The sequence below is a fragment of the Canis lupus genome, chromosome 11 (genome assembly GCF_003254725.2).
Source record: "Canis lupus dingo isolate Sandy chromosome 11, ASM325472v2, whole genome shotgun sequence".
NCBI classification, from domain to species: domain Eukaryota; kingdom Metazoa; phylum Chordata; class Mammalia; order Carnivora; family Canidae; genus Canis; species Canis lupus.
Genome location: NC_064253.1, coordinates 35310560 through 35325497, shown reverse-complemented (window position 1 = coordinate 35325497; position 14938 = coordinate 35310560). Strand labels below are relative to the sequence as shown.

Genomic DNA, 14938 nt, shown 5'->3' with positions numbered 1-14938 from the left:
CATTTGGGGAATATAAATAATAGTGAAAGGGAATATAAGGGAAGGGAGAAGAAATGTGTGGGAAATATCAGAAAGGGAGACAGAATGTAAAGACTGCTAACTCTGGGAAACGAACTAGGGGTGGTAGAAGGGGAGGAGGGCAGGGGGTGGGAGTGAATGGGTGACGGGCACTGGGGGTTATTCTGTATGTTAGTAAATTGAACACCAATAAAAAATAAATTTAAATAAATAAATAAATAAATAAATAAATAAAGAGTATTCTGAAAGAAAGTCAGAAGCACAAATAGGAAATTAAATAACCAAACCAATCACCCTTCATGTCATATCATTCCTTCTAATACCACACATCATCGATACAGAAGTGGCTATTACATTACGTATAGAGAAAAGGAAGATGTGATGGGGAAGAGAAGTCACAGGAACTGAGTCACAGTAATGAGTAGTGGGCTTTAATTATTATTTAATTTTTATTGTTTATTATTACTAACTTTATTATAGCATAGTTATATAGGGATAAAGAAGAGATAAGGGATGTTATGTTAAAGTGTTTAGGATTTTTTAGCTGGTGCTTAGTTGGAACATGTAACTAATATTTAGAATTGTTAGTTGATACTTACTTATTGGAATACAAAATTTGCATAAAATTTTTCAAGCACCAAAACACAAATAATAGCAAAACAAATTTAAGGGAAAAATTTGCGTTAGGGTCCAATCAGAAAAGTTAATAGGTTGGATCGGATAGATGGACAATGGGCATTAAGGAGGGCACTTGTTATGATGAGCACTGAGTGTTATATGTAAATGATGAATCACTGAACTCTACTCCTGAACCAATATTGAACTGTATGTCCACCAACTAGAATTTAAGTTTTAAAAAAAGAAAAGTACAATACGTATCTGTAACGCACCAACCTATTATCATGTCACATACCAATGGTGATATACATTTCAGCCTATGGGAAGAAATGGTTTGAAATATCTACTATCTAATTTTTTGGAAACCTATTAAAGAATTAAAAACTTCTTAAAGCATCCCACAGAACATTCCAGATGAAAGGCTTCTGAATTTTTTTTAAAAAGGTTAAAATCAGTAGGAATCAAAAAGACCCCAACTTCCACTTACTAGTTGCGTATCCCCATTAAGCCTCCATTTTCACATCTGTAAAATAGGGATAAAAGGAGCAGCTACCTCATGAGGTGTTCTACAAATTGAATGAAATCATGCAGTGCTAGAAACCAAGTGAGCCACAATGTGTGCTAGCCACTAAGAATGGTATTAGCCCCTAGCACTATTATGTCTGTAGTTTGAGAAAGTATCAAACATCTCCACATAGACCTTTTTAGGTGGCTTAGAAATCAAGATATTTAAAGATACTGTATTACATCAGTAAATGCAAAATACATTAACATATTTACTTTCTAGTGTAAAAACTACATTTCTGAGAGCACTTGGAATAGCCATGATACTCCAAAACCCAAAAAAAAAAAAAAAGCATTTCCACATTTACCTATACAGAGAAGCATAATTATGCTTTATGCAATCCTTTATCCCCAATCTAGCACTGGCATTAATGAGAGCTATATCTAAAATAGGACACACTCATACTTATGTAGGTTTCATAAACTCTTTATATTCATATAAAGAATTTTACAGTAGGGAAACCTGGGTGGCTCAGCAGTTCAGTGCTTGCTTTCGACCCAGGGTGTGATCCTGGAGTGCCAGGATCAAGTCCCACATTGGGCTTCCTGCATGAAGCCTGCTTCTCCCTCTGCCTCTGTCTCTACCTCTCTCTGTCTCTGTGTCTCTCATGAATAAATAAAATCTTCAAAAAAAAAATTTTTACAGTAAACACTTACAAATTTAGTTTTGCAAAGCTCTCTTGTGCATTATGCTTTTCTCGCTCATATGCACTTTCAACTTCTTTGAATTCATTCTTGATCATTTCCAAATCAGCAACAGCTTCTGCTTGGCTGGCCTTTTCTACCTGCAAAGCTCCTTCAAGATCTCGGATCCGTAACTACCAGATGACAGAGAAGTAGTTAAAGCAAACCAGGAGACGCTAGTCAAATTGAATAGAGTACTTTATCAGCAGCAGATTATCATTCATCCAAACACTTCTTCCTTTCTGCTTTGGTTTAAAAAGGAAAATAAACTAAAGACAGTATATATTCCTTTTCCCAACGTGTTTAATGGAAAGGAGGAAGTGGAAGAACAGTTAACTGTGCTATGGAAATGCCTAATCAAAGTGCCTAATTTTGACACACTAATCCATTTGGATAATTCTTTTTAAAAACATACTGAAATTAGTGGTTTTGGAAAACAAAAGGGAGGTATTCTTCCTCTATTATGAGAAATGTCGTTATATTAACACCTTTAGAAACCCATGAAAGTTAACAGTTCTTTTTTATTCTTAGAGATTTTTTACTGTAGAAAAGTAAAACTTTTATTATCAAATAATACTATCTGACTAAAATATTTATGAGTTAGTCAAATGATATCTAGGATTTGCTTCAAAATGATTATGGGGATGGGGAGTAAATGGGGGCAACAGATAAAAAACAACTGACCTGAGGTAAATCTGGAAGTGATGGCTACATGCAGAGCTCATCTTACCATTTCCTCTACTTTTGCATAACTTGAAATTTTACATAATAAAACACTTTAAAAACTAGATTCTATATAAACTTCGACAGAATAAAAGTACATTCCCATAAAAGAATAATATGCAGGGATCCCTGGGTGGCACAGCGGTTTGGCACCTGCCTTTGGCCCAGGGCGCGATTCTGGAGACCCGGGATCGAATCCCACATCAGGCTCCCGGTGCATGGAGCCTGCTTCTCCCTCTGCCTGTGTCTCTGCCTCTCTCTCTCTCTCTGTGACTATCATAAATACATTAAAAAAATTGAAAATAAAAGATTTAAAAAAAAAAAAGAATAATATGCAGCTATAAAAAAGCTGCAAAACAACTTTTGAAAAGGAAGTTCTTTATGTGGTTATCCATGTGTTGTTAACATAGATTGAAAAAGCCAAGTCCAGATCAACGTATGCTGTATGCTATATTTTAGGTAAACGGGTCAAAAAAATTAAGTAGCAGGCAAGAGGGTGGAGTGAAGGGAGAGACAGGAGTGAAAGCAAGACTTCTCGATCATTTAATATTGTTTTGATTTTTGAACTATGTGGATGTTTTACCTTTTCCAAAAAGTTAAATTAAAAATAAAACATAGGCTGCCAAGGCTCAAAAAAAGTGGAGGGTGGTAGAAAACACTTTACAGTAAATAGAACCATAAAGAACCATAAAGCTCACATTTAAATACAGCTCTACAATTTAACAGTACGTGACTTTTGGCATATTACTAAAACCCCAAAAACCTGATGTTCTTCATCTGTAAACAATAAGTAATAATAATAATGGTAGTAGTAATAAGAAAAAGAAGAAGAAACAAATTATCAGGCACCTGAGTGGCTCAGTCAGTTAAGTGTCTGCATTTGGCTCGGGTCATGATCCCAGGGTCCTGGGATCGAGTCCTACATCAGGTTCCCTGCTCAGTGGGGAGTCTGCTTCTCCACCTCCCTCTGCCCCTCTCCCGGGCTCCTGCTTGCTCTCTCTCTCTCCAATAAATAAGTAAATTTTTTTAATTTTTTAAATTAAATTTTTAATTTAATTTTTTAAATTAAAAAAATAGGCTATCTATACAGAGTTGTTAAAAAAATCTAATGAGGTAATATTCATCTAATATACACCTAATATTACATTTAATATATGATATTAATTTAATAAATGTTTGGATATTTATTAAGCACTTAATATGTGCCAGGCAGTGAGCTAGTATTCAAGATATTATATAATAATCATGAGAATAGACAGTCTTAGTTTTTCAGGACATCCTAGTCTTTAGGAGAGGTGAGACTACAACAGAATGTAAGTGCTTCCTGTCACAGAAGCAGGCACAAAGGACCATGAAATCAGAGAAAAACTATGCACAAGCCTCCTGGGGATGGCAAAAGACAATCTGAGGTAAGAAGAATGAAGTCACCAAGAAAAAAAGCCTAGAACCACATGAAAATGTTTCGTAAATTAATCTATACAAATAATAAGCACCAGAATTATTATTCATAATTATACAAAAATATTTTGGAATAATTAAAACATTCTTACACTTAAAGTAAGGAAATAGAATAGATCTGGAGAAACAAGTTGGTAAATTTTCAAATTTGGTTCTTTTAAACTTTATCTTTCTTTGCTAGTTTGTCTAAATCCAATGTTGACAACTAAATTATAAATCTAGAAAACATTTTCTTCTGTCTGCATTGCTCTCTTCTTTCAGAAAATAAGCACAATCACAAATGATAAACCAATCCAATTGAAAGAGAAGTAGGCTTCAAACTAGTAATTCTGAGTCAACTCTTTGATTCCACTTTCTCATTTTTAGAGAACAAATTTAACAACAGAATACTGCAAACACACATTTAACTAGTTTATGATAAGATGATGGTTAATTACAACTATTTAGTAGTCTCATTTGCTTTTAAACTAATTTGAGGGATGCCTAAGGAGGCTTAGTCAGTTAAGCATCTGCCTCTGGCTCAGGTCATGATCCTGAGGTCCTGGGATTGAGCCCCACATTAGACTCCCTGCTCAGCAGAGAGTCTGCTTCTCCCTCTCCTCCTAGCCCATGCTCTCTCTCACTATCTCTCTCTCTCTCAAATAAATAAATAAAATCTTTAATCTGAAACTGAATTTTACTAGATGTACCTCATTGAAAATATTGGTCAATATCTATAGCTATATGGTTCAAATATAAACTTTGCCTTTTTTTCTGAGTTATAACACTAAGTTAAATATCAAATATTAATTTTAAACTATAAGTAAAAAATACACATGTAACAACTTTTATTTTTGTGGCTATTAACTATGTATTTCCAGGTATAAATTGTAATTATAATGAAAAACTTAATTTTGAATTATATTTCTTTCATAAATGTAAAACTTTAGCCTTTTTGCTTATTGCTGCCATTTGGGTGATCCAACTGTTAAAAAAAAAAATCTTAGGGCATCTGGGTGGCTCAATCAGTTAAGTGTCCAACTCTTGATACCAGTTCAAGTCTTGATCTCAGGGTTGTAACTTAAAAAAAAAAATTACCTTGCACAAGTTTGCTTAAAACACAAACACACTCAAATATATGGGCCTGGGATGCCTGGGTGACTCAATGGTTGAGCATCTGCCTTTGGTTCAGGGTGTGATCCTGGAGTCCCAGGATTGAGTCCCACATCGGGTTTCCCCTAGAAATCGCTTCTCATTCTCTAAGACCTGTGCAGTTTGACGAGAGGGAACTTAGGATGCCTTCAATTAATTCCCCTCTCAGGGGATCCCTGGGTGGCGCAGCGGTTTGGCGCCTGCCTTTGGCTCAGGGCGTGATCCTGGAGACCCGGGATCGAATCCCACATCGGGCTCCCGGTGCATGGAGCCTGCTTCTCCCTCTGCCTGTGTCTCTGCCTCTCTCTCTGTGACTATCATAAATAAATAAAAATTTAAAAATATATATAAAAAAATTAATTCCCCTCTCAGATTTAATCTCCTATATTATGCTCCCACAGTATTTTAGTATTTTATACTCCTATCTGTACATTTACCTGTATATCTATATAGATGCAGGTAAATATACAGTATTCCTGGTAATGGAAATAAGTTCCAAGAGGAGTTTCAGCTCTTAATGCAAGTGATAAGCCATGTGCACAGGATGTACAGTCAATAAATAAACAAGCATAATTTTTAAATGTTTTCTTTTTTTTGTTTTGTTTTGTTTTTATTTATTTATGATAGTCACACAGAGAGAGGGAGAGAGAGGCAAAGACACAGGCAGAGGGAGAAGCAGGCTCCATGCAGGGAGCCTGACGTGGGATTCGATCCCGGGTCTCCAGGATCGCGCCCCGGGCCAAAGGCAGGCGCTAAACCGCTGCGCCACCCAGGGATCCCTAATTTTAAATGTTTTCAAAAAGAAATTTATCTCATCATTGTTGATGAAAAGAACACTCTGATCAGCAAATCTTGCTATAAGAGGCCAGATGGTAAGTCCTTTGGACTTTGCAGGCCATAACATCTCTGTCAGAACCCCTCTGCCACTACAACACAAAAGTCCCACAGTTAAGACAAAACCTCCCTCAAACAGTCTGTGGGTGAGATCTGGCCTGTGGGCTGAAGTATGCCAATCCCTCCTTTAATAAAACCATCATCAACCATATCCTGCTAGCAAATAGCATGAGTGTCTTAATAATATGCTGCCTATTATTTTTTTAATTTTATTTATTTATTTGAGAGAGAGAGAGAGCGCGCAGGGGGAGGGCCAGAGGCAGAATATCTCAAGCAGACTCGCACTGAGCAAGAGCCCAACCTGGGGCTCGATCCCACAACCCTGAGATCATGACCTGAGCTGAAACCAAGAGTCAGAGACTTAACTGATTGAGCCACCGAGGCACTCCTATGCTACACATTCTAAACGTAAACCTTAATTCTCTGAACAGAATTCTGCTTTTCTCAACCTCATAAAATCCTTTCAAAAAAATGTTTGTTTACATTTTACCTGAATAATTTCAGAATTAAATTTTGATTCCAAATGTGCTGCTCTTTCTGCTTCAATATTTTCTTCTAATTTCCTCACTCTTAGAGTAGTTGCCTGAAAACAAATTAAAAGTTTAAACTCACAAATGTTGGTATTTAAGTGAATGTGGATCTTTGCAACAACGTGAACGGAGCTAAACAGTATAATGCAAAGCAAGATAAGTCACTTAGAAAAAGACAAATATCACATGATTGCACTCATCGGAATTTAAGAAATAAAATAAGCGAACAAAGGAAAAAAAAGAGAGAGAGAGACAAACCAAAAAGCAGGCTTAACTATAGAGACCAAACTGATGGTAACCAGAGGGGCGGTGGGGGGTGATGTGTTAAAGACGGTGATGGGGATTAAGAGCACACTTATCACGATGAGCACTGAGTAATGCACAGAATTGTTGAATCACAACATTGTACACCTGAAACTAAAATAGCACTGTGTGTAAACTATACTGGAATTAAAACTAAAAACTTAAAAAAAGGGCAGCCCGGGTGGCTCAGCAGTTTAGCGCCGCCTTCAGCCCAGGGCCTGATCCTGGAGACCCGGGATTGAGTCCCGCATCGGGCTCCCTACATGGAGCCTGCTTCTCTCTCTGCCTGTGTCTCTGCCTCTCTCTCTCTCTCTCTGTGTGTCTCTCATGAATAAATAAAATCTTTAAAAAAAAAAAAAAACTTTAAAAAAGTGGATATGGATAACATTTTAGATTGCTGTAGCCTCATTTTTTTCTGCTTTTCCAAGAATATAAAAGTCATGCTAAAAAAAATCATGCTTGGGAAGAATGCTTCCAGACCTTTTTTTTTCTCTCTTTTTTTATTGACATATAATCTGTATGTAATAAACCACACATATTTAAAACAATTTGATAAGTATATATATACACCCATGAAATCACTGCCATAATGAAGATAAAAAATATTTGCATGACCCCTAAAAGATTCCTTATATCTCTGGTAACTTCATCCAGCCCCCTACCACCCCACCCCCATCCCCAAGTCACCACTGATCTGCTTTTTGTCACAATTGATCACTTTGTATTTTCCAGAATTTCATATAAATTGATTGATACAGCATGTACTCTTTATTGCCTGGCTTCTTTCTCCCAAATAACTATTTTGAGAGTCACCATGTGGTTACATTTATCAATAGTTTATTCCTTTTTATTGCTGAAGTGTTCCACTATGTTGATACACCACACTGATTTATCTGTTCACCAGTTGATGTACATTTGAGTTGTTTCCAGTTTGGGCTATTACAAATGAAACTGCTATGAGCCTTCATGTGCAAGTGTTGTATGGGGCAAACACTGATTTCTCGGAGGTAAATAGTGAAGGGAAGAATGACAGGGTCACATGGTGGGTATATGTTTAATGTTTTATGAAACTTCCAAACTTTTGCAAAGTGTTTATAATTATATACATCCTCACCAACACTTGGCATGGTCAATATTTGTTTTTTCGTTTTTTGGGAGGAGGGGGTTTAAGACATTTAAATAGGTATGTAATGGTATTACATTTCAGTTTCAATTTGCATTTCTCTAATGACTAAATGACATTGAGCATCTTCTCACATATTTATTTACCACCTGTATATCTTCTTCGATGAAGGAGTTGTTCAGATCTTTCCATTTTTTAATTGGGTTGTTTTATTATTGAGTTTTGAGAGTTTACATAAGCTGCATATAAGTCATTTACTGGATATGTGATTTGCAAATATTTACTCCAGTCTACAGTTTGTCTCTTCATACCATCAACAGTATCTTTCACAAAGCACAAGTTTCCATTATGATGAAGTCCAATTTATCAATTTTCAGGCAAGAGTCAACCTCTGGCCAGAATCAGAAGTCAGGAGCTTTATTTTTGAACGCCATTTTTTGTTGAGAAAATGCAACCCTGGGAAGCACTGGATTCCTAGTCCCAAAGAGGGAACTGGGCTGTTGGGGCCTGGGCAAGTAGGGCTACAAGGACACCTCATTGCAGATGTCTCAGGATAACAGTAGCAAAGAAAAGCCATGCCTAGAGTTCTGTCAAATAAAGATGGTTCAACTGTGATGAAGTAAGGCATTACTAATTGATTTCCTTTTTAAATAAAATTTGGACAAGAAATAAGTTTTTTTTAATTATATTTACTTTATCCTTTAGCCTAAGTTGAAGTTTTTTTAAATGCACAGCTTGGTTAATTGATTTTTCCTCTTTCCTTCCACAATTTTAACAGAATCACAGCAAGAGGGAGAGTAAATAAAAATTGGATAATTCATCAATTAAGCAAGCCATCTGTGAATAAGTAGGAAATGACTACATTTCTCTTTGAGCAAAGCAGATTCTCGTAATATCTTGTTATAGAGTAGAGCATAAACACAAGTGTCCTTCTTCTTTAGAGGCCTTTGTAGATACCTCTTGCTACTAATAGCCTTCATAGTCAGGAAGTAATTCCGCTTTGTGATTCAATAACTCTGTGTTTCACAAATATGAAACTCATAAAATATTTTTTTACACTGACTTATTTGCTTTACTTAGATTTTGCAACCCTGCCAATAATATTTCTTAATGAGTTAATAGAAAATACTATTTTTTTTTAGAAGGCAGACAAAGTAGTAAGTCCAAAGGAGATCTTTTGGATCTAAAGATAATTTAAACCCAAAACAATAAAATGATTTTTTAAGTTAGTAGAGTATATCTTTAAAGGTAAAATCTGACATTTATATGCTTACTACTAGAGTACTTTGAAATAACAGGCATTCCACTGAAAGATGAAACTGGTAAATATTCGTAATTTAGTCTGATAACTCAAGAATTGAGATTCAGGGCAGCCCCGGTGGCCCAGCGGTTTAGCCCCCCCTTCAGCCTGGGGTGTGATCCTGGGGACCCGGGATCAAGTCCCATGTCAGACTCCCTGAATGGAGCCTGCTTCTCCCTCTGCCTGTGTCTCTGCCTCTCTCTCTGTGTCTGTCATGAATAAATAAATAAAATCTTTAAAAAAAAAGTATTGAGATTCAAAAAAACTAGGAATGAAAAAATATAAAACTAAAGAATTATTATTACTTTTTTAGGTATAATAATAGTAATTGGTATTGGGGTGTCTGGCTGGCTCAGCTGGTAGATTATACAACTCTTCCATCTCAGGGTCATGAGTTCAATCTCCACACTGGGCACAGAGCTTACTTTAAATTTTTTTAAAAATAATTGATATTTTTAAACTATCTTTTTGAAATATATACTAAAGTGTTCATGAATGAAATTATATGTCCAGATTTGCTTTAAAATGATCAAGCTGGGGGTTACAAGAGGAAGTTGATATTCATGAAATAATATTGGCCATTAGTTGAGCATTGTTAAAGCTGAGTGATATGCACTGGGCTTTATTTTAGTATTCTCTCTACTTTCACACATGACTGAAATTTTCCATACTGAAAAAATAGCAAAGGAAGTATGATGAGAAGGCATGGTACTGATATCGTTATTTACCCAATAAGATTATATTTTGATAAAAAAAATCATTAGAATGAATTAGGCGATTCATGCTTAGGCAGAAAAGTCAGTAAGAAGGTGCGAGTTTAAATCAATCAATGTTGAAATATTAAGATAATCAGAGAAAATATTCCATTCATACTCACTACACCCTTTCTCAAAACATGTTTTACACCAAATATTAGTCCATGGGATGTTATTAGCTATTACAAAAAGCAATTTCATCATCATAAGTATGTGAAAAACACAGGATTAAAGCCAAACAATTTTATTAAAGCACTTCTCAAAAAGTGACAGTCTTGAAAAGGAAGAACAAAGTTGGAAGACTCATGTTTACTGACTTCAAAACTACTACAAAGCTACAGTGATCAAAACAATGTGTAAATGGAATAAGGACAGACATATATAGATCCACAGAAAAAAACTGAGAGTCCAGAAACAAATCCACGTATCAATGGTCAATTAATTTTTGACAAGAGAATTAAGACCATTCAGTGAGAAAGAATCATTTTTTCATTAAGCAATGCTGAGACAATGGGACATACACATACAAAAGAATAAATTTAGATTCCTATCTCCCATTATATATAAAAATGAATCCAAATGATCAACCACCTAAACATAAAAGCAAAAACCATAAAACTCTTAGAAGAAAACAAAGAATTCATGACCTCAGATTTGGCAACATATTCTGAAATAGACACCGAAACCATGGGCAACAAAAGAAAAAAATATATATAAGTTAGACTTCATCAAAATTTTAAATTTTGACCGTCAAAGGACTCTATCAAAAAGCAAAAGGCAACCTAGAGGACACGAGAAGATAATCATGTATCTGATAAAAGTTTAGTATGCAGAATATACAAAGAACTCTTACAATAAAAGATAAACAATTCAATTTTTTTTTAATGAGTAGGGGTGCCTGGGTAGCTCAGTCAGTTAAGTGTCTGCTTTTGACTCAAGTTATAATCTTAGGGTCCTGGGATTGAGCCCCAAGCTGGGCTCCCTGCTCAGCGGTGAGTCTGCCTCTCCCTCTGTCCTCCTCCACCCTCTTTCACATAAACAAATAAAATATTTTTTAAAAATACATTTAAAAAATATAAGAAATTAATTTTTAAAAATGAGTAAAGGGCTTGAATAGACATTTCCCCAAAGAATATATAAAAACATCAAGTATATGAAATGATGGCCAACTTTATTAGTTATCAGGGAAATGCACATGCAAAACCTGAAGAGATTATCTTCATGCACCCTAGGTTGGCTGTAATGTAAAAAATGGAAAATAACAAGTATTGGCAAGGATGTAGAGAGACTGGAAGCCTCATACACTACTGGTGGGAATGTAAACTTGTGCCACCACTAGGAAAAATGGAAAACAGTTTGTCAATTTCTTAAAGAGTTAAACAGAGTTACCATATGATCCAGCACTTCTACTCCTGGGTATATACCTCAGAGAAACAAAAACATGTTCAAAGATTTATACATAAATGCACAAATGTTTGCATTGGCATTTTTCATAATAACCATAAGGTAGAAACAACCTAAATGTCCACAACTTACCAATGTATAAACAAAATATGGTATCTCTCTACAATGGAATGTTATTCAGCCAAAAAAAAAAAAAATTAAGTACCAGTACATACTACAACATAGATGAACCCTGAAAATATATGTTAAATGAAAGAAACTAGACACAAAAGACCAAGTAGTGTATGACTTTATTTACATGAAATTTCCAGAATAGGCAAATCCGTAAGAATATAAAGTGTGTTAGTGGTTGCCAACAGCAAGGGTGGGAGAGAGGAATGAGCAGTGACTGCTAATGGACATGAAGTTTCTTATGACAGTGATGAGAATGTTCTAGAATTAGATACTTGTAATGGTTGTACAACTTTGTGAGTATACTAAAAGCCACAGAATTATATACTTCAAAAGGATGAATGTTTTGATATATGAAATATATTTCAAAAAAAAGATAAAAGAATCATGAGTGCAAGAACCAAAGACAATGTGAAAGAAGTGACAGCCACCTAAATCAAGCTTCTTGATTTCTGGAAAAAGTTCCCTTTAAATTCTGACTGAGTCCTTAGAACAAAGGATCTCCATTGGTTTTAGGTCTAAAGCAAGGTACCTATTATAGCAGAAAAATTATTATGTCTAGCAAGATTAAAATGAGCATTATTCTTGGTAAGCCAAATACTAGTTTTAAAAAAAAATTTTAATGCAAACCCTTCAAAATGAAGTTCCTGACCTCAAAAAATTAAAATTGGCTGCTTGGTATGCTCTTCTTAGATTCTGTAAGTCAGAAGAAGTCTAACCAGTGATAAGAAAATAGCTCACAGGCATTGAGAACAAAAAATTAGAACAAGCAAAGAATTAATAAAGACAGAGGGAATAAACCAGTCTAACAATGTTAATTTTCTTTAAAAATTCAAAAAATCATATGCCTAAGCTTCTCTTATCTAAATAAGTCTTATATTTTATTAAAATACAGAATATTCAATGATTCCATGATAAAAGAATCAACAACACAAGTCTTTTCATTTCTTATGTGTATGTTATGTCATATTAATTATCTGATTTTCACTCCAAAAGTCAAGAAGAGGCTCTGTTATTCCTTCCTAGACAAAAACTAAATGGGTTGAAATAATAAACCAGAGATCACATCTTTATTTTCATACCTTCCTGCTTTGAATGAAATGTCCAGAAGAAAACAACTTTTTAAACTGGTATTACTAAAACTATCAATTAATCAGTAAGAGCAACAACAACAACAACAAAAATCTTCAAATCTTTAAACAAATTCCTTCCAAGAATGGGCTTTGTTGATAGACATAATTAAATTCAAGCCCTCCTATTATTTTCTTAATCTTCTAGTCTGGTGAATTAATTCTTATATCCAGCAGAGGGTGCTAGAGGAAAGTCAACCTGCTATTCACAAAAAAAAAAAATTTCCAATAATACTTCCTAAGATAACAAGTACAATCATAAACTGGCTCATTAGTATCTAATGCTAATGCAATCAACAAATCAGGGGCAGAAACCAAATGGTATTCATGTTAAAATACAAAATCCAACACAAATTCATACATACCACAAGTCAATTTAAGTATATACAGCTTTGCCTATAAGTATCACACTATTCTATGTCTGTTCCCTAATATTATGAACAATGAAGTTCTTTATGTAACACAAAATGAGCACATATTTTATCATTTGTTAGCTGATTTTCATGCCCTTCCTACTGCAAAATACTGCCAAGAGATTTTTATTTCAGTACTATATGCCTATCGTAACTATGTTTTTATTTTACAATTTATATCTCATTAAATCAGTTTAAGCCCAATTAGATAATCTAATCCACTTAAGAAAATGGGGCATTTGTTCTTTGAAGAAGGTAATATAGAGAAAGATGTCTCCTGTTCCACCCTTTGGTACATGTTATTTTATCATAACACAGGGTATAAGCTGCCAACTCCAATTCAGCAGCAGAACTAACCAAACATATCCAGACCACATTTGTTCTCTACACCACATCTGCTCCCGTGGCTTCCATGGGCCTATTCCAGAAGTTTCACAAAAGTTATGAAAACAGATGTGTACGCTGCTAAAAGACTGGGCCAAAAAAACACCTCCAACTACACTATTTCCTCCTCAAAATACAATAGATCTAGCTCAGAGGATATAAGTCAGCTTAAAGGAATTAGTCAAGCAGCAAAACGTGGGAACACAAAATTTAGTCCACTAAAATGCATCAGAAAAATAGAGGAGGAAATATCACAAGAGTACATACTAGAGACTTCTCAGTAGTGCAATATATAGCACTGTTTCCAAAACAGTTGGGCAAAGTTTACCCCAGAATGTCAACAGCTGCATAAATAGAAAGTGGATGTTTACTTAAATATTTTTTCAGACTTTACCACCAGATATTTCCCATTAATGGACACTTTTGTAGTAACCAACATAGTAATAATCCATTTTCAAAAAGATAATTCTAAGGAACTGAATCATCGCAAACTATTTTAGTACTAAGTATATTATATTTTAGTGACTGTAAATAATTTATTATATGTTGTTAACAATTAACTACAATATTTATTCCCACCTGTGTGGGGGATAAAAAGAGTAGCTGTTGTATTTCAAGACTTTAAAATGAAGATCTCAAAGTCTGTGGCTCCATCTGTAGAGCATGCGCAACTCGTAATCCTGGGATTGGGAGATCGAGCCCCATGTTGGATGCAGAGATTACTTAAATTAATTAATTTAATATAAAAATAAATAAAATTACACAGCAGCTTTAAGAAATAGCCAAATGTGCAAATATTTAGAGCTGGCCATGCCCATCATTTCCACTATGGTAAATTATGCAGTTTGAGGAGAAGGAGCTCAAAGCCAGTCACTGAGGGCAGCAATGATCAGGGCTTTAACAGTTTCAGAACAGACATATGAAGTGACTCGATGACTACAGGAATAAACTGGAGAATAGAGCAAATTTTTATTCACCAGGAATGAATAATGAAGGCCACCACTGAGATTGTAAAACAGTTTAATGGAAAAAAGAGCTTTCATTACTGTTAAGTATAATAAAAGAAACCACAGGAAATGAAAATAGGAAATCTCAGGAATAGAATTTATAAGATGCAACTTCTTATAAGTTAACTTAGCATCTCTAAAAATCATCTTTACCTCTCCTGGCAACCAAAGCTTCAGTATTTAACAAATTTTTTTAACAAACGCCCTATTTTAAAGTCCATTGTGAACATAAATACAAAAATGTGTAATACTTCTAAGAACAATTATATAACCCAGCTGATTTCATCATTTGCCCACTTTATAATTAGTAATCAACACAAACAGGTGT

General features: G+C 34.8%; 1 protein-coding gene across 12 annotated transcripts in view; it reads right to left on the bottom strand.

Moving 5' to 3' along the window:
- Nucleotides 1-14938, bottom strand: part of CCDC171 (coiled-coil domain containing 171) — a 322836-nt gene that overhangs the window by 242658 nt on the left and 65240 nt on the right. For 11 of the 12 annotated variants that reach the window (XM_025431987.3, XM_025431986.3, XM_025431994.3 and 8 more), the window contains 2 exons: nucleotides 6581-6673; nucleotides 1858-2018 (listed from right to left, as the gene is read on the bottom strand). In XM_025431987.3, coding sequence (XP_025287772.3) covers nucleotides 1858-2018; nucleotides 6581-6673 — 254 coding nt within the window. The remainder of the gene's footprint in view (nucleotides 1-1857; nucleotides 2019-6580; nucleotides 6674-14938) is intronic. The other variant, XM_025431991.3, reaches the window with a different exon arrangement.